Source organism: Helianthus annuus, chromosome 14, assembly GCF_002127325.2.
Source record: "Helianthus annuus cultivar XRQ/B chromosome 14, HanXRQr2.0-SUNRISE, whole genome shotgun sequence".
In the NCBI taxonomy this organism is placed as follows: Eukaryota; Viridiplantae; Streptophyta; class Magnoliopsida; order Asterales; family Asteraceae; genus Helianthus; species Helianthus annuus.
Genome location: NC_035446.2, coordinates 130,181,183 through 130,207,051, shown reverse-complemented (window position 1 = coordinate 130,207,051; position 25,869 = coordinate 130,181,183). Strand labels below are relative to the sequence as shown.

Here is a 25,869-nt window from a genome sequence, read left to right as displayed (position 1 = left end):
AACCAACAAATTAGTCCATAGTCCAGTGGTCTAAAGCTCTTGCTAATCTCCCACCGGCCCAAGTTCGAACCATTGGTTATGTTTATCTTGTTTGGATTTTGTCTTTCTTCTTTTCTTATTTTTATATTTTAATTCTAAAAAATTTGTTATCTTTTTAGTTTTTTTTTTTTGAGTTAATTACATAGTTAGTCCCTGTGCTTTGCACAAAGTAACATACTTAGGTACTAATAGTTTAAAATCACATTCTAGGGTATTAACTTTTCATTTTGTAACATTTGAGGGTATTAGCGTTATTTGTAGGTTTAAAATCACATTCTATTAGTATCTAAATATGTTATTTTGTGCAAACCACAGGGACTAACTATGTTAATACCCTAAAAGTTAATACTTCCAAACGTTACAAAATGAAAAGTTAATACCCTAGAAGGTGATTTTAAACTATTAGTACCTAAGTATGTTATTTTGTGCAAATCACATGGACTAACTATGTAATTAACTCTTTTTTTTTTGTTTAACCTTTTGTTACTACTGTCTCGTTTATACGTTACAAATTTTAGTATTACTATTATGTCAATGTTTTGAAATACATAATCACGTATTCCAACAATAGGTACCGAATATCATACTGCAAAGCATGGGATACCATACTAGTTGGAAAACAAAACTTTCAACTTTGTTTGGGCCGGTAACATAAATACTTAAGAAATAGCCCATGCATCATAATGCCATATGACAAATAAACGTATGGTTGTTACTTCAGCGAGACATCTCGTGTGGAGACAGTGCGGTTTTTGGGGAACGCCGTAACAAAGTCTGATTAACCCAACACGGGTCTAATTAAGACAACGTAGTTTGGATAGATCTTGGCTAGGGCCACCTTTTAGGCGGTGTGACATTAAATCACTCAAAAAAAGAAAATCACCATTCAAAAAAAAAAAAAAAAAAAAAAAACAAACAAACAAACTATCTTCTCCCTTTTAATATTTGGACGAAATTGCCCCTCCAAGATTAGTGAAGAATCCCTAATCCCTAATTTCCTCTTTGTCGTTGCTGTTAACCTGCAATTCGATTTCTCAATCGCATCTGTGTCTTCCGCCATTGTTAGACCTGCAATTTGATTGCTTCCACAGGTAACCTCCATAACTAATCATCGATTTCATCTTTTAATTCTTCAATTTCATCACTCTTAACATCTCTAAACCTGCTAGTATGTTTCTTTACCCCAGTATAAAACTAAAACGTTGAGAAAACAGACCTAGATCAATACAACGAGCTTTTATGTGCTATAAATTTCGATTTCATTTTCATATCGTTTTGAAGCGACGCATAACCCTAATTGCTAATAGAATATGTGTGTTTTTGTGAGCAATTACAAGTGCTGTTTGGTTTCAATTTCTAATTGCAAAAAGATGTAAAACTTGTTGTATGTAATCACTTTAGTCATTTTTGAAAGATAAATCTTACAGCAGTGTTGTAAAAATCCTGACTAGTCTCTGATTAGTCTCCGATTAATCACTAATCGGAGGTTCACCAATTAATGACCGATTAATCGCTAGGTGGTCAATGACGGTCCTATTCTGGCCAGATCCCAACCAACTTTCGACCACACCTTATAAAATCCAGTCAATAACTTAAAGATGGGTCAATTAGAGGTTAATACATGTCTACTTTAAAAAACTATATATAAAAGTGTGTTGTATATATAACTACAAATTACATATACAAATCCCGATCCGACTACTTCCGATTAATCCCGATTAATCGCTAGTCGGTACCCCACCGACTGACTAGCGCCTAGCGATTCTTACAACACTGTCTAACAGTATATGTGGATGTTAGTTTGATTGTTAAACATTACTCTAATAGTTGGCATTTACTACATTCTAGATTATTTGACAGATGTACAAACCAAATAGAAATTTAATTCCATTTCATTTTCTGTTACCCGAACAGATTATGGTAATATTATTATGTGATTTTAACCCCTACGCCGGTTTCTTTTCTCCAGCGAACAATTTGGTTTCAACCGGCGAAAGTGGGATTTGGGACGAGGACAATCTCGAGAGTAGTCGTAAAGGTACATTTGACTTCATATGCATGATCTTCCAATTTTTTAATTTAATGTTAAGTATTGTTATTTAGTTTTTTTTTTCTCAAACATGAGCATTTTGCTTTCTTCTAGTTTTAATATTGTATGGTGCATTTCTATACCTTTCTTTTTTGTTGTAGATTCAGCTGAGTTATATCGTTATGTGGTAGGGAACTAGGGATTATACACTATAACTTGGTTTTAGATTGCGTGATGCGCTCCGATGCATTTGGTCCAGTAAATTGATGCGTGATGCGCTCCGATACATTTGGTCCAATAAATTGATGTGTGATGCGCATCACGTATGCGATGCGCTCTTTATGAAAAAATACTAAGAAATTATTTATACATAACAAGCTATAAAACATACTTAAACTAAAACAACTAACGTAATAAGAAGATAAGAGTTGTGCTTTTTGGTTCAAATCAAGCATACTAAAATGTTTCTAGAACCACATAAAGTGTTTACGAACCATAATACTCCAAATCAAGCATATTGAAAAACCCAACCCATTTCATAAAATATGAAAAAAAAAACACAACAAACAATGTTGCGTGCATCGGAGCGCATTATGCGACGAGCGCATTATGCGAAATCAGCGCAATATTCTCGCATTACGTAAGCACAAAGCATCAACTGTGGCAATGCGCTCTCATCAGCGTATCACGTATTATGCGCGCATAATGCACACATTTTAAAACCAAGCACTACAAGCATTTGATAAAATTGCTCTGACCTAATTAATTGAATATTCATATTTTTACGCTACCGGAGGTTGTAATTGTTGTCATTCAGAGTATATTGATGGGATCCTAAATGAGCTTTACTTAAATATTTCCATTTTGCTAGTTGTCTGGCGACTTGAGGCACAATAAGGAAAGTTAGGTTAAAGTCATGAATGTAACATATCAGCAATTGTCTATGCGATTATAGAATTTCATTTAACGTAACTGTACTCCCTCATTACTGTGAACTTGCAAACCGTGTTCATCTACTATAAGCAGATTTCATTTGTGTTAACACGTACTTCTTTAGGTAGCATTTAGTATATTGTAATCAAAGGAGGAATGGAAGGGTCCATTACATTGAAATGCGAATAACACTGTGTGTTTCGTCCGATGGAATGGATCATTCAATGGGCAGAGCGTGCTCTTTCTCCTTTCCATCATGGAATAAAATGTAAAATTTATAATGCTATTCAGCTTTACACTTGTTTCATGTAATAGTCACAAAATGGTTTTAAAGTAGTCAATTAATTACTTATTATTTTCCAAAAACAACTAAACACGTGCTTTTTATTATTATTATTATTATTATTATTATTATTATTATCCTAATTGAGGTTTTAAGTATATGATACGAACCCAGCTAGACCCGTTACCCAATTGCAGTCCAGGCTCAGTTAGAGATAGAGGAGAAGTCGAGAAGTGGGCTGAATTAGTGGGAACGGTTAAGGCTAATAACCGTTCTTAGTAGTATTAAATTAGGGTTTCCTTCATTCCATTTTCAGCCAATCAAAAGGGTTGAAAGCCTAAATTAATAGTACTAGCCCTGGCAAAACAAACCCGGGTGCATGTATTTGGGTCATAATGGTTAATGTTTATTACATTTTGGGCCCCCATTATTTGGGTCATACAGGGAAACACACTTTGTTTTTTTTCTTCCAGAGGCTTCAGATTCTATCATAATCTGCGATTGATTGATTCACCATCTTCAATCTAATCCCAGTTTTGAATCGCCGATTGCTTCGATTTCGTGTCTGCGTCAGTTGAATCAAAATTTTCATCACAGTCTTCAATCTTTGGTTGCTTCGATTTCTTGTGAATCAAAGGCGATAGCTTTCTTCAATCTCTAGTTAGAGAGGTGAGTAAAATCAAAGACATCTTCATGTACAGGTGAACGGATTCAAATTCTCCTTTTTCGTCATCAATTAAATCGATGTTTCCCACTTTTTGATTTGGGTTATGGTTGAATTTGTTGAAGAAAGAATCAAATCTGAACCTTTTCGTTTCTGGTTTTTGATCGAACAGTTACTAATTTTTTAGCCGTCTTAAATTGGCTTGCTCCGATTCCTGAAAATCTATGAATCTGTTTCTTATTTTCACAAAAAGTTGCAGCTTTTAGACAACATCTAAAGACTAATTCCTTTGTATCTCTTGTTTGAACATTAAGGTCAGTCCAAACCCTAACCAAGCCCATTCTGACCTCCACCCATCCTGACCCGGACCAAAATAACTATTTTTTAAATTGACCCATCCTGACCCGAACCCATTCTGACCCGTTACCCAGCCCATTTTGCCAGGTATAATTAATACCTAATATACCCTCAATGATGACAATACCGGATAATCTTGTGGATATAATTACAATGCTATCAATTTGTTAATGATTACTGATACAAACATAGGTAATATGTACTATGGGACATCCTAGAAATAAAACTGTTGCATTCGGTTTTCGGGATGTCGGGGGTTTAATATTTCGACACTGATAAGTTAGGTTGTAGAACAGCACTGTGTTATTTAGCAAGGACATTTGCCCTTTGAGTTTTGATACAAATATTCTGTAAAAAATTGTTAATATAACTGTTTTATTTTATTTTATTTTTCTTCATTTACCTTAGAAACAATGCCTCCAAGAATTGCACAAATCCGACTAGTGAGTTCACATCCTCAAGTGTATGCACCATGCGACGACTCATTTGCCTTGGTTGACGCACTGCTGGCTGACCGGACCAAACTGTTAGACCACCACCCGTCAATCTGTATGGAAATTGGCTCTGGAAGCGGCTACGTCATCACTAGCCTTGCTCTTATTCTCGGATCTGAATCCAAAAACGCGCATTATTTCGCAACCGACTTGAACCCTCATGCCACAGAAGTGACCCGTCAGACACTCGAGGCCCACGGGGTCCACGCAGAGTTATTAACCACTAACATCGCTTCAGGGCTTGAAAAAAGATTATCTGGAATGGTGGATTTGATGGTTATCAACCCGCCTTATGTGCCAACACCTGAGGATGAAGTGGGTAGTTCCGGGCTTTCATCTGCTTGGGCTGGAGGTGAAAATGGCAGAAGTGTAATTGATAAGATTTTACCGGTTGCCGACAATCTGTTGTCGGAAAAGGGTTGGTTGTATATGTTGTTTCTTGCGGATAATGATCCGTTACAGATATGTCTTCAAATGAGAGATAAAGGTTTTGGTGCAAAGATTATTGTTCAGAGATCAACAGAAGAAGAAACTTTACATGTGATTAAGTTTTGGCGGGACCCAGATATTCAAATAGAGGGAAATGAAGCAGTGTCGGGTGGTAAAACGGCTCCCCAACGGGGTTTTGATTTTCTGCGTTCGCAGATTTCTAGGTTGTCGTTTAGGGAGACGAGGCAATAGAGGTGAACTACAGAAATCTTTCTTTTGATGCAATGATTTTATGTTAATGGTCACATTTTTCTTGAATTTGTTAAGGTTGATTGATTAAGCATTTTTGGCTTTTGAAATCATTGTGCGCCTTGGTAATGAGTCATAAGTTATAACCAACTTAACCATTGGGTGTCAGCCCAGTGGCCACCGACCTCCACCTTAAACCGGCCTGGGGACACTCGAGATCACGGGTTCGAAACATGTTTCAGCCCCTCGGGTTGGCAGGGGTTTCACCGCCAGGCGGCGTTGTCGGGTCGCTAGCTTGGGAAGGGGATCCCTTCCGCGGTCAAAAGTTATAACCAATTGGTTGTAGAATGAGTTTTTTTTAACCTATGTTATTGGCTAAAGAAATTCACATATTTATACTTTTATAGGATTAGGATCAAATACAAAGGATCCTAATTGTAAGAAGTGTAAAAAGGATTTATAGAGTGACAAGTGTCCAATAACCTAAAAAAACCCACTACACAAAAAAACCCCACTACAAAAAAAAAAAAAAAAAAAAAAAAAAAAAAAAAAAAAAACCTTAAACATCCACCACCACCAAAAACCTAAACCCCCCCCCCCCCACCCCCCCACCCACATCACCCACCCTAAAAAAAAAAATTTTTTTTTTTTGCCGAGGGGGTGGGGGGGTTAGGTTTTTGGGTGGTGGTGGGGGTGGGTGTTTAGGTTTTTGGTGGTGATGTAGTGGGTTTAGTTTTAGGTCATTGGACACTTGTCACTCTATAAATCCTTCTTACACTTCTTACAATTAGAAGCCTTTGTAGAATAACTTACCCTACTTTTATAATCATTTTATTTAAATCATTATTGTTCCAATTCAACTAAAGTTAACTATGATCAATCTTGGATACGGGTGTAAACAAGTTGAGCCGGGTCTGAACTCACCTAATCTTGAGCTTGACTTGTCTAATTTAAGGGAAATTGAGCTCGTTAACACTTTTTCAAGTCAGAACCTGGCTTGCCTCATCTATTATTTGTTAAATATATTTAGGCATGTGGGCCTAGTCAAACACGACAAGGAAAGCTTGGGCTTGAGCCTGCCTGTTAAAAGAGCAACAATTAAAGTTCGAGTTTGGGTTTATCCTTATTTAAGCTCATAAAGCCCGCATATTAAAAAAGGCAAAAGAGCAACAATTCAAGTTCGAGTTTGGGTTTGGGTTTATCCTCGTCTAAGCTCATGAAGCCCACCTATTAAAAGAGCAACAATTCAACCTCGAGTTTGGGTTGTGTGCTCAACTAAGGTCATTATCAGATTGGCTCTTTAATCTTAATACGATAAAGAACAATTCATCTTCATCACATTAAAAAAATGATATGTATTCATTGATTATAATTAATTTATTTATTTTAGTTATTGTTATTTTCGGCATGCTTGCCAGAAAACAATGATATAAAGTAAACCCCACTAATCCCATAAGCTTTAAGTGTCAAAATTAGGTGGATTACATACGTATGCTATTTCTTATAATGTATTTATCTATTCAATATCAATAATAAAAGATCTTTTAAATACATAGAAAATGAATCTAATATCGATTTTTAATTCTTTTTTTTTTGAACGGCCATATGAATCACCGGATAAGCATCCTGAGATGCCATCAATCGCCACCAAGCCACCAGTTCCAGGGAAAAATCACTTGCCCGAAGGCCTACTGCAGTTAAATCCGGTTCGGTTCGGTTTCGAACTGTCGACCTCTAGAGAGGCCTAGTTCTAAACTTCATTGCCACGTATGTCCTTCAAAGTGATGCTAGTTGAAGTTGAACTTGTGACCTAACCATTACACCAACTTGTCAGGACAAAAAATGTGAGAAAATGAGGGAATTACAAAGTAATTATATGATATAAATCATATTATTATATAAAATTAAATTTAAGCAACCCGTGTATAACACAAGGTTCTAAGCTAGTTTATTATTATAAGATAAAAATAGATGAATTTAAATTGCTTTTTAATTCAAATGTTTTCAATCTACACCTCCACATTCATATTTAATATTCGTATTATGTTGGTGTATTTCATTTTATACAAGTTTTCAAATGTTTTCAATCTACACCACCACATTTATATTTAATATTCGTATTATGTTAGTGTATTTTATTTTATAAAAGTTTAAATAAATCTTATATAAACTTTTAAGTTAAACCTTTATTACGAGCTTGCTTCTTAAATTTTTTATTATATAGGTTATTCAGTATAAACACGTATTAAATATATAGTTTGCATATATCTATTTTTTTTAATTACTCGTGACAGTAATATGATAAATAATAAATAGGGTTTAGGCCTTGATCTGCACTAATATTTTTAACATAAACTTATATTAATTGTTGTCACTTGTAAGATAAACCACTTGTTTATTTTCCCTTCCCTAGATTAGTGTTGTAACAATTAACCAAGTCTCTGATGAGACATATTGGGAGTTAACCCTTTAACGTCTTTTTCATTGTCTTATTCTCTGCAAGTTAAGTCTGCAACTTCACAAACCCACCGGACAGCCGCTTGCCGACTGGAAAACTTTGAAACATCTCTATTTTCTTCTTCTGCATTTAATGCTTACACAAGACAACGAAGAGGGTTAACTATAAAAAAAATCGTGTTACACTTCGAAAAACTGAAAATTTTGCCGGTCAGAGGGTCAACTGACCCCCTACCCTCCTGTAGACTGTAGTTCCGCCTCTGGTTAACGGATGTCTACACAATTAAACAACTTAAGAGTTCAAATTTTGCAAGGTGCAGATTATAATATAATTATCATAAAGGATTTAGTATTGGTATTTTTATTTTTCAAAGCATGTTACGTGTAATTCTCATTTTTTTTATTTACATACAATCATTTTAGTGTAAAAAAAGGCAATTTGGATAATGATTATTACTTACAACGTGACTTTTTTTTTATTCTTAGCTTTATTTTTATAAGAGTGAATTGCATTTTATATTTTTTTACGTTTAACCCAAATTACAGACGTCGTCCTTTAACTAACGAAATTACATTGAATGTCCTTTATGTTACCTAACCCAGTTAATTTTTTCTGTTAACTCTTAACACGTGTTACTCACATTAGGGCATAATGGTCATTTCACTTATTTTGTTGTTAATATATATTATTTTTATTTAATTTTGTTTTAGTTATTAATTGAAATGGACCATTATGCTCTTATATGAATGACACACATTAAGAGTTAACCAGAAAAAAATTATCTGGGTCTAGGCAAAAGAATATCGCTTGATGAGAAACAACAACATAAAGAACATCCGATGTATTTTTATTAGTTAAAGACCAACGCCTGCAATTACTCTTTTATTAGAGCATCCACATTCCACAATGTGGGTTTTTAGTGGGTGTCCGATGAGTGGCAAAAGTCCATGAACTTTGTATATTGTGGATGAAGTTTGGAATCAAGTATTGAACTATGATTCGAAGGTGACTTTTTATAAAGGTTTGTTGAACATCTACGACGTGGATGCTCTTGCGAAAGATGGAGCCACTTTCTCGTCTTTTGTTAGAAGTAACATGGTTTTGAAAAAGTGATTTAGGTTTAGGTTGGTCACCAAGGCACTATAATCTAGTGATATCTTGGAGTTGGGATAAGGATTAGGGGCCATTGAGTCTTGAAAAGATAATTTTGTTTATGGCACGATAATACTCTAGTAGTTGTACGTCCAATTTTCTGTTAAAAAAAGGTTTAGGTTGGTCACTATCGATATGTGTTGTTATTATTAAAATCCAATTTTTGAGTAAAATAAGTGAATCACGAACAAACAACCCAGTCGGTCATAGAAAACTTAAAAAAAAAAAAAAAAAAAAAAGAGAAAAAACAATAAAAGCTGGTGGGATAGTGAGAAAGTGCAGAGCACACAGAGACACACTCAAAAACACTTTTGTATCGAGAAAAGGGGGAATCAGTTGGTTGGTGAATCACAGGCGGCGATGGCATCAAGACTCTGGGCATCTAAAGCTGCTTCATACCTCAAGATCTCTACCTTCAACTTCAACAGAGGCTTTGCTTCCGGTAATCAATCAATCCACCACCTTTCTTCTTCTTTTCTCTTTCCTTCATTCCAAAGCTTCATCTGTCATCTCCTTACGTTCAAGATCTGATGTCTCAATAAATAATTGATTGTTACGTTTTTGTGCAATTCATTTGATTCATATTTTTCCAGAATGATTTGGATTGTCGGATCATAAAAAAGATTAAAAGGGTTTATAAATTATATGTTACATTTCATTTTGTTTGTTTGCATTTGAGAATCCAATTAAATCTAGGGGTGTTCTTGATTATTGTTTTATGAAAATACAGAGTTTTATTTGCCCTAAAAGTTCAGATCTCAAATCCTGAATGAGTATCTTGTTCATCAATAATCAGAGAATCAGAATAAGAATTGCCAAACACTGCAAATTTTATAATTTCCACTTCAAGTCACAATTTAGGGTGCACATAAAACCACTAACTGAACCGAAAACGAAACCAAAACCGAAATAACTGATAACACCAGACAGTAATAACCGAACCAACTTAATAACCTACGGTTCCGTTATTTTTTTTAACCGAAGATAATGTTTCGTTCTTGGCTATGTCTAGTTCCAATTCCGATCCGGATCAAAACTGAACCGAACCACACCGAGCGTGTTGTTTGTTATTGGATTTATGGCCAAAACTCATTATTTTAGCTAAAAACTTTAGGCTTAAATTCATTATTTTGGACAATTTTTTACGGGTCAAAACGTTTCAAGACCGAATGTGAAACCGAAACCTACCCATAACAGAACCAAACTCATACGTAAAGCCGAAAAACTGAAATCATTCAAAATCTGAATAAACGAAATTTCGGTTTTTCTTCGGTTTGTACCCAAAACCAACCAATGCACACCCCTGGAAAGATCCATGATCCAACCCTGTTTATATGCTTACGTATAATTGTGACCCGAATAATGAACATTGTAAATATATAAACACGTTCTTTGTTCTTGTACATTTTTCACTTTCTGCTTTAATAGAGCGTGTGATGCATCATATTAACTTATCTTTTTTGAAATGTGTTAAGTGGTGAAGGATTTGAAGTATGCTGAGTCTCACGAATGGGTCAAAGTAGATGGTAAGTCAGCCACCGTTGGCATCACAGACCATGCCCAGGATCACCTAGGAGACGTGGTCTACGTTGAATTACCAGAGGTTGGAGCCGCTGTGACTCAAGGCAGCAGTTTTGGTGCGGTGGAGAGCGTAAAGGCCACTAGCGATATTAATTCCCCTGTTTCAGGAAAGGTTGTTGAAGTCAATGAAGAGCTCACTAGCTCACCTGGCTTGGTAAGTTGTCCAGTAGCTTTTGACTTTTGCGGTCAACCCTGCAACTTTTCATATCCAAATTGTTGCCGGATTTGTCACAGATATGAACATTTTTCGGTTTGTAGCAGTTGTAAGAATCTAGTTATTTGACTGCTGATTAGAGATTGTAACGTTTTCAGGTTAATGGAAGCCCGTATGAGAATGGTTGGATCATAAAGGTGGAGATAAGTGACACTAATGAGGTAAACTCGTTAATGGACTCTGAACAGTATTCAAAGTTCTGTGAAGAAGAAGATAATCACTAGACTCAACGATGTATGTCGGTTCAGATGTGTGATTTACTTCTTGTCATGTGGGATTCAACTTGTTTTTGTTTTTTTTTTTTTTGTTTTGTACGTTATGTCGTTTTGCATTCGGGTTTTATTGATTGCAGTTTTTTTGCTTGAAATGTTTGATTGCACATGGGTTTTAGTTCATTGACCTAAAGGCTAAATGCATTCCGAGACGTCGTTTGTCAGCTATCGGATATGGTTTTCATATACCGGTCTGATTTTTCACAGTTTGATTTTTATATGTTCAACTAGTACTTGAATGATATCATGAATGATCAATTTAGGGGGCACATGAAACTTGGTTATCCAAAGCAACCGATTTTTTTTTTTTTTGGGTCTATTGAGATGTTGGTTTGAGGTAATCCTGGCAAAACGGGTCAAAATGGTTTTAAGCAGAATGGGTTCGGGTCAAAACCAAACGTTTTAAAAAACCATGATTTGGTACGGGTCAAAGAGTTTTAACAAAATAGGATCACCTGCTATCTTTTATGGGTCTTCAAGGGTGGTGTTGTGTGCGTTTTGACAAAGCTTATGGGCTGAACTGCTAACTACCGTTTCAAAAAACGACATACCAAATAGGATGGCTTAATTGGGTTGACCAAAACGGTTTGACCATTTGAAACGGGTTTTCTTTTCTCAAAATCATTAGTTGTATTACTTTAAACTGATAAAAGACGGTTCTCCTATGTTGCTTCACTCGTCGTCCCTACTCCCTTGTGTGACGACTTTCTTTTCTTCTCCTACCACGGAACGCATTGCGCACACACATACACAGGTATACTTTAGATTTTATTTATTTTGCTACCGTTGTCATGCCGCCACAGTCCGAGCTTCTATCGCCATGGCTATGCCTATGTCGTACCTCTTGTCGTATAATTTTATATCTTATTACTTGTGTTTGAATTCATTATATTCAACCCAGCTATCCAAGCTTGTCGGTCCATCAACCCACACACTTCAAAACTTCAATCTTCTTATTTAGGCATAGTATAGTAACAGTACCGAATTTCCCGAGCTGAAATATTTTTGGTACTTACATTTAGCATTTTCGGTACCGGTACCGGTTTTTACCTTCAAATACCGATCCGTACCAGTACCGAATTGTACCACATTATGTATTTTTAGTACCGATACAAGTACAAATGGCTATACGTCACTGTCCATTTGTACTGTTTATCTCATGCACGATTGTTCATCGTAGAAATTGGCTGGGCCTGGCGCATGCCAATTGGCTGCAGGCTGCTGTCACTTGTACCGGATATACTTTCATGAGCTGACAAGATTGCGCGTATGCAGATAGATCCCGCGTAGGAACCTTGGAACAAGCTGAGTGTCACACCCCGACCCGCAGCGGAATGGTACGGGGCATGATTGATTGTCCAAAGCTTATAACCACTATTATAAGTTTATAACATTTAAAGCATCATATTAAAATTGTCACACATAATCATAGAATTCCAAATATTTCATACAAGAAATCAAATTAATAAAACATAAACAAACTCCGGTTTATTAACTAAGGCAAGTCCTAAGTGTCTTCGTCTTGAATTCGTCTCACACTTGTGTACCTGTATCACACGTAAAAGAAAAGGTTTTTGGGTCAACATAATGCTGGTGAATAGATCCAATTTTTAAATAAAAATGTTGTTGTTTTATTATTTAAAAAATGTATATTAACGTGCAATCTCAAGTGTGATGTTACATCTACGATAAATCAACAATAAACACAATCACCACTACTACAACTGCTAACGCAACATAACGATAATAGTAACAATAGACACAACGAGATTCAAGCCCCGAAGAGTGAATCTAATGATGTTGGCGATACCAAGTTCAACCAATGGCCGTGAGGAACCGGTCAACCAGTGGACCCACAATAGAAACTTGTGACACAAAGCGAGTAACACATAGATGCACGTATATGGAACAATAAATATTTGAAACAATGGAAACATGTAATACGTAGCGACATATCAATTTTGCATGTTATGGATTTATATAAAAACAACAGAAATAACACATATAACACATGATATACCCCAAAAAGAGTTTAATGACAAAAAGGGGGTAGGAATAGATTTACTCACGGTTTTCGTTTTGTTTAATCTTGTTTACACCACACGAACTTAGGAAACCTCCGAAAGATAGAATTACCCTAATATACGAAATAACGAAAAATATACTAAATAATCTACCACAAATATAACTCTATAATACATACATACATATACATACATATATATATATATATATATGTTGGGTTCATTTCAGAACTCTAAATAACTACAGAACTTTCAGAACTCTTAATAAACAATCATTTTATATATATATATTTTTGTATTTAGGATCTTTTTATCATCTATTATATGTATTTCTTTGATTATATACATATTAAAAGTAGTTTACATATGTGTAATAGCCAAATTATATATATTTGTCATAACTAATTACATATATGTAAAAAACTAGTTACATATGTGTAATTATAAAATTACATATAAAAAGATAAAATTACTCTTAACATGTATGTAATCATAAAAATACACATAATAAATGATAAAATTATCTTAAATATAAAAAATATATAAATAAAGGGTAGGGATATGGTAAAAAGTGTCTAAAATGTGAGAAGGGTAAGAAGTGTTTTAAACCATTGGATATTTGATCTAATGGTTGAGATCAATAGGGTATAAAATGTAAATTGTGTTTTAATTAGAAGGACCTTGTGTAAAATTAAAGGGCAATAGTGACTTTTCCAACGTTTCAAATATGGTAACCGTTTCAAAACCCCCATCAATCTCCTATAAATCAGCGAATTTATGGTAACTGTTTCAAAACCCCCATCAATCTCCTAAAAAATCAGCGAATTTCTCGTACTGAAATAAATTCTTCGATTTCCTTCACAACTTTTTATAACACTTTAAAGAACAGTATATTACATGATAAAACACTATAGGAAGATATAACACTATCTGTTTATTGTAAGACACTATACATAAATAAAACACTATTGATGGGGGATAAAACACTATGAAAAGGAACAGTATATTACATGATAAAAACACTATAGGAAGATATAACACTATCTGTTTACTGTAAGACACTATACAGAATAAAACACTAGTAAAAGGAACAGTATATTACATGATAAAACACTATAAAAAGATATAACACTATCTGTTTACTGTAAGAAACTATACAGAATAAAACACTATTGATGGGGATACAACACTATGAAAAGGAGATTAAAGATATCTGTACATAATATAACACTATTGACTGGGGAATATAACACTACAACAAGAACTTACCGTAAACAATTAAATGTATAGAACAAATCGAATTCGAATCACATCCCTAATATATCGCCTGATATTTTTGGCAGTTATCTTTGGAAATCAATTTGATAAGAATGGACAATTACTAATATACCCTTTTGAATTAATTAAGATAAGGGACACTTGTCATTCTCAAATTATTTCTCATACTTCTCACAAAAGTTGGACTTTTTACAGGATCCTCTACCTATAAATAAAAAGATTGTTTATTAGAAGTTCTGCGAGTTCTGTAAATATTTATGGTTCTGAAATGATCCTTACTCTATATATATATATAGTGGAGAGTTCAAATAAGAAGAAATTTTTTGTAAGAAGAAATTTCAACCAATAAAAATGCTTTATTTTACTTTATTTAATATAAGTATTTAATGTTACTATAAGGGTACATTGATAAATCTACATATGTCATTAATTTGTAGTTTTCCTCTTTAATAGCTAAATACATTAAATAATTTGTAATTTATCTTCACAATATATATTTTTCAAAAAAATAAAATAAAATAATCTAAAATGTAGAATAAATTACGAATTGTGTAGGATAAATTACGAGTTATGTAGGATAAATTTCAACGTGTAGGATGAATTTCGAAATATGTAGGATAACTTTTGATGTGTGTAGGCAAAAAAAGTTAGTGTGGAGGATAATAGTCTTTATGGCTAATTAATTAGTCAAAAATGATAATAAATGAGATAAGTAAAAAAACTATTTAATGTTTTACAAAATTACCCTTTGTTCTTTTTCTTCTCAATTAAATTTTATTTTCTAATGAACCTTCCCCTATATATATATATATATATATATATATATATATATATATATATATATATATATATATATATATATATATATATATATATATATATATCGGCTCATGGTTTTTGTATAACCTAATAAATACTTACACAACTCTACCCTAAGCACTAATTTAATATTTGTGACTAATCAAACAATGTGACATATTTATACATTAATAGTACAGAAATACCTAAGTCCATATTCACAAATTATAATGTATACTAAGCAATGTTTTTATAACTGGATCGGACGTCTTACTGGTTCATTAGTTGAACCGGTCAGACCAGTCGAACCGGATTTAAGAACCGCCACACGTCATAAATAATTTATGTGTATATAATCAATTTTTTAACGGAAAATTTCCTTTAAGCTTAGTCGTATGTGGAACTTGAATCCAAGACCCCCCCCCCCACCCTCATATATAACAAGCTCGATACGAGACTCGACTTCTTGACACTTGATATTAATAAAATATCTTTGGTGAAACACCTTGATTACAACAAGTTGTGCCTTTACATGTAACACTTGCGTAGCGGCGCTGCATTCCAAGTGTGAAGGGCTATGGTCCCAAAAAGCCACGTAGACCTTCTGCAGGTCGCGCCAGGGACCATACTCCTTAATCAGCAAAATGTTCAATCCCAAACTTGCGCGAGATACTTCACCAAGGATTGACCTCGTGCGAGGTCTAAACAAGAAACAACATTAATTTCAACACTTAGCATTCTGGATGAGTCTCCAACACCTATAATCATGCACGGGCTAATAACATCCTTAGCAGAGGTCGCGCAGGATCTATAGCGCATGACCACTCCAGAAGGCACGAAGGTACAAGTGGCGATGAAAAGAGCCAATCCGCATCCTCCAGGCTCTGCTCAATCGTGCTCCACGATCGTCTGACGTGCAGGAGACAAAAGGTACGTAAGGATGGCTACGTGGCACCAATCACAGGGTAGAGACACGTGCCCCACGATCTCCACTTACCTGCTGATGGCAGAGGGACAACAAGGCTGACAAACAGTGACATGTGGCTCCATTCACGGTGCGCCAGCACCGGAGAACTTATAGAAGCCACTAACGGTCGACACCAGTGAGACAAAGAGCATATCCGCTATGTTGTCGCCTTCCGGCCCAAGGCCCATCAGCCCACATCCTCTTACACCTCTCCGGCTATAAATTGGACCCTTCATTCACAGGTTAAACCATTCCATTCCCTCTACTCTCACTCTCTACATACTTTAATCTCCTCAAAGCAGATAGTTATTCTCACGCTGGAGTCTGGTTAAGAGAAGAACCCCCATATTCCCCTTTTAACGAGCTAACGGTGTTCTGTTTTGCAGGATTAGTGGATCATTAAGGAGCTCAGAAAGTGATAAGAAGATTAACCCTTATGGTAGAAACATAAACCAAACTAAATAACCATAAAATTAGTTCCGTGTTTCTTCATTGGCGCCCACCGGTTTTTTGCAAATCACTCTCATCTTCTTTTTCTGAGTTGTCTTAACTTGTTTTTCCTTCGATCATGGCTGGTCAAGGAATCATTCCTGATTTTGGCTTTGGAAGAAATTCTAATGCAGTGTTGGGGGAGGACAATCAAAACGTCCAAGTCCAACATGTAGAAGAAATCGGTGAAATCGAAGTAACCAACACCGGGGGACCCCGCGCGAGCATCACTCGCATCACCCAGACGGTAAACCCGGGAAACAATGGTGCTGGACCATCAAATCCAGTTCCACCTCAGAGCATTTCGACGCTATTAGGGCTACCTAAAGGCGAAACTCCAGCCTCTTGGTACGCCAAGCACATTGCAACCATCAATGCCGCGTATCAATATTTGAGCGCACAACAAGCAGTCTTATAAGCAGATCCATCTTTGGTTACACCCACTGGTCCGAGTCAGGGGGCGCGCCAGATACCCCCGCAGCAAATCCTACAGGGAAGAATGACCAGGCCTCCTCCCCTACGAAGACCAAGCGTGCACGACACACGCGATACACGGGGAGAGACATAAAGCTATTATGACTACCCGTCAAACGTCCAAAGAGGACCAGTTCACACCAGACTTGGAGCGCGCAACCTGAACAATGAATGGGACGACACAGACCCAAACGACCCAACATGGCAAGATGATGAAAGTTCCTCAGTTTTCAATCGCTTGCAGAGGAATCATAAGTATTACAAGCCAAGACAGCACATCACATACATCAAAGAAGCAGAACGAGACTTCAGCCTCGCCTACAGGCCGGCTGAAGCAGCAGAACACTCAAAGTTCATTCCGAAGATTTCTCTAGCACCATTGACAAAAGAAAAGTTGCCTCCAACAGTCGGGAAATTCAACGGCCTAACTGATCCAGACGATCACGTTAGAGTATTCACAAGTGTCGGCGTTATGGGAGGTTGGAATATGCCAATGTGGTGTCACTTGTTTATCCAGACGTTTACGGGGGCTGCTCACGCTTGGTTCGACAGCCTTCCGCCTGGAAAAATCAGCTCTTGGGTTGATTTCAGAACACAATTTGTTAACCACTTTAGCCAACAAAGATGTTACCAGTGCGACACAGCCGAGGTAACAGACATCTGGCGAAGAGAGAACGAGGGATTAGAAGACTTCATCACTCGCTTTAACGAAGAATGTTTGGAGATCGACGGTGTAAGCGAGCAACTCATGCGCGCTCATTTTAAGAAGGCCATTCGATGTGATAGTCTCTTCAGAACTATCACCGGAAAGGATGGAATGCCCAAAGAATGGGATAAGCTCATGGAGGCTGCAAAAATAGTTGCGCAAACTGAAGAGTCGTTGGCCGGTAATAAGAACTCTTATACTGAGGATCGTTTCTCTAAAGGGAGCCCGTGAGACAACAACAAGCGCAACAAAAACAAAAGTCAATATTGGAAATCCGGAAAACCAAGAGGTTACGACGATAGACCGCGCTACAGAGAAGACGCGCGAGAGACAATTGACAGAATTGGGTATCGAAAAGCAGTCAGGGATGATAACCGAGAAAAGCACTGGACTCCGCTCATAAAAACACCAAAAGAGGTGCTAATGACGGAGAACCATGACTTCAAGGCTCCAAGGCCTACGACAAACAAGAAAGGGCAAGACCCGAACTTGTACTGCAATTTCCACAAGGATACAGGCCATCTAACAGATGACTGTATCAGCTTACTTCAAGAGATCGAGAAAGTACTAAAGAGCGGAAAATTAGGCCACCTGGTGAAAAACGTGCGCAAAGAAACGCGTCAGCTCCAGCGCTATGACGATGGGAATCACAAGAAAGTCCGGCGCCTGGAGACACGTATGGTCAACGGACCGAGATACAGCGCAAGAGAAAAAGGCAAGTTCCCGTATGAGCCATCTTGGCAAGAGCAGCAATTCATTTTCCCGGTAGTACGCGGGGGCCCTAGCACAACACGCCCCGTTGGTATTACCGGTATTGTTGGTCATTATGAAACAGAGTACATCTTTATTGACCCGGGAAGTACAACAGACATCATCTATGAGCAATGCTTTAACCAGTTCGACGATAAAGATAAAGCGAGACTCGAGCCAGTCGACTACCCTCTGTCAGGCTTCTGTAACGAAATGGTCTTCCCACTAGGCCAAATCAGCTTTCCTATCATATTCTCTGACAGGAAGCATTCAAGAACAACAAATGTGAATTTCATGGTAATGCCTGTCAAATCAAGGCATGATGTGTTGATTGGGAGAGAAACCCAAGGCGAATTAAACATGGTAACTTCCACACCCCACTCAGCCATCGGGTTTCCAACTGAGACGGGGGTGGCAATTATCTATGCAAAGTAGGAAGTAATGTCGGCAGAAGAGTTGCGCCCAACCAAAACGGCGAAAGTTTCAACAACTGAACCAGAAAAGTGGGTTTTAAACCGCAAATACCCAGAGCAAACGGTGACGATTGGCCACGCAATCTCACCAAACATCCGGAAGCACCTCAAACAACTCTTGTTCAGGAATATGGATATTTTCGCCTGGACTCCGGCAGACATGACCGGTGTCCCGCGCGACATTACTGAGCACTGTCTGAACACTTATCCTTCCGTTGAACCAAAAGTACAAAGAAGGCGCAACTTAGGGGCGGATAAGACCAAAGCAATGAACGAACAAGTCTGTGAGTTGTTAAAGGCAGGAATCTTAAGAGAGGTGCGCTATCAGAGTTGGGTGGCAAACCCCGTAATGGTGGAGAAGTCAAACGGGGGATGGAGAATGTGCGTCGATTATACCGATCTCAACAAGGCATGCCCTAAAGATTGCTACTCTTTGACTGAGATCGACAAAAAGATAGACTCTCTCGCACCATTCAGATGAAAATGCTTCTTGGATTGTTACAATGGGTATCACCAAGTCCAAATGAAGCTCAGCTAACTGGTATAAGTTAGCGTCCCTTTCACCTCAGCCAAAAAACAATTATTAGCGCCCTGCCCCCTATTTCTGAAGCACTACTAGGGGGCACCATTTGTGAGCCCAATAATCAGCCTTAACAAATCTACTTGGTGGGGCCTTTTAATAATGACTGTTTACAACAGTTAATAATAAAACAAAAATTAACCTATTTTTAACAACTATCTATACCATTTCAAATTTTACAAGACAAGACAGCTTTTAGAACCGATCTCGGCATCTTCTGTTATACAAAGATGCCATTCGGCCTCAAGAACGCTGGCGCAACATACCAGCGATTAATGGATAAAATCTTTGCTGAAGACATTGGTAAGCACATTGAGGTATACATCGATGATCTGGTGATCAAGAGTCCCGAAGAGGACCAGGTGTTAAAGGACATTGAGAAAACATTCAACTCGTTGAGAAGCGTGAATATGAAACTGAATCCAGCCAAGTGTTCCTTTGGTATGGAGGAAGGCAAGTTCTTGGGCTTTGTGGTAACAAATGGAGGGTTTAAAGTGATTCCAGAAAAGGTCTAAGCAATAGAGCGTATGTCGTCGCCAAGAACAATCAAAGAGATGCAACGATTAGCCGGCCGCCTGGCCGCACTCAATCGATTCTTGTCAAACCACGCCGCAAAGTCGTATCCTTTTATCAGCACCTTGCGCAACTGCGTAAAGAAACAAGAGTTCAAATGGACGCCCGAAGAAGAAACCGCATTTCAGCAGATGAAAGAATGTTTGATAAAGCTCCCTACTCTGACCGCGCCGTTTGAAAAAGAACCACTCATACTGTACTTATCTTCTTCGAATAAGGCGGTAGGGTCGGTATTACTTGTAGAGAGAAATGGAGTACAGACTCCAATTTATTATGTCAGTAGGGTGCTTACCGATCCAGAAACGAGATATTAAACAATGGAAAAATTGGTACTTGCGCTGCTACACGCCTCTCGAAGGCTGCGCGGATACTTTACAGGGCATGTGATAACAGTACTCACCAACTTTCACATCGGCACTATTTTACAAAAGCCAGAAACATCAGGGCGGTTAGCGAAGTGGGCGATTGAGCTGGGGGGGGGGCCACAACATCTTGTACAGGTCGCGCCCAGCCATCAAGGGTCAAGTCCTTGCGGACTTTATCACAGAAGTCCCAGTGGAAAAAATCAAGGATTGCGAGATTGTTGAGACTCCCGTGAAGGACACGTCTAACGAGTTATGGTTGTTGTACACTGATGGGGCCTCAAATGAGGATGGCGCAGGAGCTGGGTTGCGCTTTGTGAGCCCCGAGAAGCATGAATTTACATACGCCATCAAGTTGGATTTCAAGAACACCAACAATGAGGAGGAATACGAGGCATTCTTGGCAGGCTTACGCCTCGCCATAAATATGGGAGCTAAAAATCTGCAAGCACACGTCGATTCACTCTTGATCGCCAGCCAGATTAACGGTCTATACGACGCAAAAGGGTGAAGTTATGGCCCTGTATTTAGATCAAGCAAAAGAGCTGCTTCAACAGTTCAAATCTTACAAGGTAGTTCACATCAACCGCTCCGAGAACAAACCAGCAGACGCTTTAAGCAAGCTCGCTTCAACTTCCTTTCAACATCTCGCCAAAGATGTAAGGATTGAAGTACTCAAAAATCCATCAGTTCTGTTGCGACAGGTAAACGTGATCGAAGTAGGGCAGCCATCTTGGATGACTCCTATAATCCAGTATTTGCAAGAAGGAATACTCCCTAAAACCAAAGCAGAGGCAAGGAAGATTCAGAACAAGGCCTTGCACTATGAAATGTATGACGGTATCTTGTACCGGAAATCCTTCTTAGGGCCACTGTTGCGCTGCGTGGACCCTCAAGATGCGAACTACTTGATCAGGGAGATTCATGAAGGAATCTGCGGCATCCATGCAGACCCGCGCATGGTTGTTGCGAAGATTATGAATGCTGGATATTACTGGCCAGGGATGCATGTCGATGCTCTAAAGGAATTGCGCAAATGCGACTCATGTCAAAGACACTCTCCAAAAACCCTGCGCCCGAAGAACGATCTCATCCCTGTATCCACTGCTTGGCCTTTCCAGCAGTGGGGAATTGATATGGTGGGACCTTTCCCTGACGCTCCGGGAGCTGTGAAATTCATAATCGTTGTTGTCGATTATTTCACCAAGTGGGTGGAGGCCAAAGCACTCGAATCAACAACTGCAATGATGGTGCGCAAATTCATCTGGGAACACATCATTTGCAGGTTCGGCCTCCCACTCAAAATTGTAACAGATAACGGCACCAACTTTGCTTCCGAAGACCTCCAAAAGTGGTTGAAAGAGATGAACATCGAACACACTTTCTCATCTGTTGCGCATCCTTAGGGCAACGGACAAGTCGAAAGTGTGAACAAGAGCATCATTGAAGGGATAAAAGCCCGACTGGGCACAAAGAGAAGAGGCTGGGTGGATGAGCTCCCGAGCATCCTGTCGGCTCATCGAACCATGCCAAAAACAAGCACCGGCGAAACCCCTTTCATCCTAGTCTATGGCTCGGAGGCGGGTATCCCAGCTGAAATCGGCCTGCCCTCGCCACGCTTGACAGCAGTCAACACCATTGATAACGAGGCAGAACGTCGTCTTGACTTGGATTTGCTGAAAGAGACGCGCGAGAATGCGCGAATTAAAGAAGCCAAGTACAAGACACAACTGGAAAGGTACTACAATGCGAGAGTGCGCATTTGTACCTTCACTCCAGGAGAATATGTCTTCAGAGACAATGAAGCTTCGAACGCTGAACGCCCAGGAAAGCTAGCACCCAAATGGGAAGGCCCATACTTAATACACGAGGTGCTAGGAAAGGGGCTTACAAGTTGCGCACCCTGGACGGATACATCATCCCTCGCACATGGAACACGCAACAACTGCGCAAATGCTATATGTGACTACTCTTGGCCTTGCGCCCTTACTCTCTCATGATTGGCCACGCGTCTTTCTTTTATTTTCCTATGTAGGCTAAACGCCCTACTTGTTTGCAATGTATGTTGGCCTAAGTGCCTGTTTCCTAATGAATGAAAGCATATGTCTTATGTTTTCTTTTATCATGATGACTTCTAAGTTACAAATGCATGTTAAACTTTTGATTAGCACAAAAACACTTCAGTAAATTACGAGCTCTTGAGTATGCCTCCAAGGTCCTCCGCGAACTTAGCGCGAGACCGGGCACTTACACTCGCACAAGAGCCACACTTACATTTATTCGCGCTAACTTAACCAAAGTTTCCAACAACAATGCAATAATTGTAACTAGACGAATAGAAAGCAAGTTTAAACCATTATATTTAACAAGCGCAAACGCGCAACGATTACATGGAAGAAAAACCATCGTCGATTCAATCCAAAATAAGCGTGAATGCGCAATAGGTTACAATGTTTAACACCTAAAAACAAATTACTAGGCACAAAAGCCTATTTATTCATTCATGACTATCGCCATCATCGTCACGTTTGTCATCATCATGTTGGTCACCAGCACCAGCACCATCACCATCACCACCATCGCCCACCGGTTCCTCCTCATCAGATAATTCAACCATTTCTGGTGGGTCCAGAATGGCCTTAAGATGTTGGCACCAGTCGTCATGCTCTAGAGCCTTTGCCACCAAGTCCATAACAGGCAATGACAGATGATCTTAAGAATTTTCAGCGCGAGCCAACTCGGCATCAGCTTCACTGGTTACTGAGCAATGGCTAATGTCAAACTCTTGCCCAAACACCTCTTCAACATGCTGCGCACACTCCAGATAGCCTCCACAGTGACCAACCGCGCGAGAGGCATCTATTAGAGCAGCAACAGCTCCGTCCAGTTCACCAGCATTTAGGATAGAATTGGCCATCTACACCAAAAGAAACATATGAGAAATCTGGTTTAGCAAATAAAACCTAAGTTAAAAAGAGGACAATACCAGAACCAATCCCCTGCCACGCATCCATTCAGCTTCGGAGACCAGCGTGTCACCAATGCCCTGGGCCTCAACATAGTTATTCTGCGCCACATTAAGGGCAGATGAACTTATGGCGCGCGCTTCTTCAGCCTTTTGCGTGGCCTCCTCAGCAGAAGCAGCTTTTCCCTTCTCGGCTTCAAGATCAATCTCCAAGGACTCGCTTCTGTCAACTTGCTCTTGCAAGCGACGTTTTAACTCTGCAATTTCAACATCCTTGGCAGCCAGATCTTTATCCTTACTGGATTGTCGCCTTAAACTCAGTCTGAAAAAGATAAAAGACTTAGTTCTACAAGCAAAAACCCGGGAACAAGAAAGGATAACGCTTTACGCACCTCAGCTTGCGCATCTTCAACCTTCTTTTTCAACTCCGTAACTTGACCCTCAAGATCGGTAATTTTAGCTCGAGCCGCGTACATGCGTTCGTTGTCTTTCGCACAGATCTTCTTCCAGTCAGCACGCTCCTTCGCTAAAAGGTCCAAACTCCTTCACCTGCCTCACAAGGCACTCACGATACCTCTCCCATTCAGCTCGCTCCTTGACCATTGTGCGCCATTCACGTACAATCTGGTGGTTGGCGGCGCGAGTATTGGCTTCTCCGACCACGTAGGTTTGATACAGCCCGTCGTGACTCCGCGCTCTTTGACAATTAACCTCACCAAGAGGGAAAGACTTCAAAAACCAATCTCTGCATGGGCCAAACTCATTAAACGTATCTTTCTGCTTCAGACCCCAAGGAGCTTGGTGTGGAGCGTTGCCGCGCGCCTCCTCGGTGTAAGTCTTGTAATAAATATCACCAAGGGTATCCTTTGGGCCGATGTTTTGTGGCATAAACCCTGCAGCGCCACCAGAATTCGCGCCACCAGCAGCAGCAGATTTCCCCTTGTGAACAGCAGAGCCCGAACCCCAGTGGTAGAAGTTACTTGAGCAGTATGAACGGGGGCATCGGCTAGCGCGGGATCAGTTGGTTTTTCAACCTCAGGTTCTTTTTTCTTCTCATGATGGGGTTGGTCAAGCCCCATGATATGAACAACCTCCGGACCCTGCGCCTTATCACTGGCAGTTGCAGCAGCGGTGCCGGTATCCTTTGGATCAGCTCCAACAGGCTTTTCAATGGTTCTCTCCTTGGTTTTCTTTTTCTCCTTCTCCTTCTCAACAGCCGTGTCAACGGGTTCCTCAGCGGTTTTCTTCTGCTTCTCAGACTCTACCCCAGCAGTCTTGAAGGGTTTGATAGTAACCTTGGGCCTCTTCTGCGCCGGCTCCTTAGGATCTGTAATAACAACACCCTTCTTTTCAGGGGTCTTCTTTTTGGCATCTGCAAAAACGATGTGTTAAATAGAGACAACAACGAAGAAAGCAAGGTAGAAAGAGACTAACCAGGAGAAAATCTATACAGAGAGCGCAAGTTGCTCTGCTTCCCGATCAAGGGAACCCCTCCAACCTTCGAGGGAATAGACACACCAGCTGTGGTCTCAGTCCTGCTTCTTTTCCGGCTTATCAACTTGGCAGTAGGCTCCTCCGTTTCTTCTTCCTCCTCTTCTTCATCATGCGCGAGAGAAAACAGAGTGGCTCCAGCATCTGGGTTGCGAGAACCCGCGCTCCCGGAACTCCGTGAACCAGCAGCTCCTGTCCTCTTCTCGCCTACGCATGACAAACCTTCAAGTGAGTCACTGATAATCACATAATCTTCCAAGTTACTCTGGCGAAAGCGTAGGGTACCTTTATCAACAGCACCAGGCGCAGTGCGGCTGCTCCCACCTTTCTTGCTGGTCACATCAGCATCGATGGTAATAACCTTCTTCTTTTTGGTCTTCTTCTTCTTCTCTTCCGGGTCAATACCCAAGTCGCGCAGCACACCTGCAAAGATGGTAGACCAGGAACTTAACTCTCCATTGGAAGATCCGACAGACTCCTCGCTGGAAAGATAGACAATCTCTTTCCCAGTAGAGGTCAAAGCGCGCAGAGGTCGAGGGTTAGGTATATGCGCAACTTCGGTTGCAGTAGGTCGATCGGCGAAAGCATCAGCAACTGGATACAGAAATACCTAAGTCCATATTCACATATTATAATGTATACTAAGCAATGTTTTTATAACTGGACCGGACGTCTTACTGGTTCATTGGTTGAACCGGTCAGACAAGTCGAACCGGATTTAAGAACCGCCACACGTCATAAATAATTTATGTATATATAATCAGTTTTTTTAACGGAAAATTTCC

At 39.2% G+C, this 25,869-nt stretch overlaps 2 protein-coding genes across 2 annotated transcripts; both read left to right on the top strand.

The window, feature by feature from the left end:
• Positions 1-982: 982 nt before the first annotated feature.
• LOC110903791 (methyltransferase N6AMT1) lies at positions 983-5,587 on the top strand. Its single transcript, XM_022149578.2, has 3 exons — positions 983-1,130; positions 2,009-2,077; positions 4,714-5,587. The coding sequence occupies exon 3, from the start codon at positions 4,719-4,721 to the stop codon at positions 5,478-5,480; it is 762 nt and encodes a 253-aa protein (XP_022005270.1). The 5' UTR covers positions 983-1,130; positions 2,009-2,077; positions 4,714-4,718; the 3' UTR covers positions 5,481-5,587.
• Positions 5,588-9,257: 3,670 nt separating this feature from the next.
• On the top strand, positions 9,258-11,366 carry LOC110903792 (glycine cleavage system H protein 2, mitochondrial). Its single transcript, XM_022149580.2, has 3 exons — positions 9,258-9,529; positions 10,563-10,822; positions 10,981-11,366. The coding sequence occupies exons 1-3, from the start codon at positions 9,448-9,450 to the stop codon at positions 11,104-11,106; spliced, it is 468 nt and encodes a 155-aa protein (XP_022005272.1). The 5' UTR covers positions 9,258-9,447; the 3' UTR covers positions 11,107-11,366.
• The last annotated feature ends 14,503 nt before the right edge of the window (positions 11,367-25,869 follow it).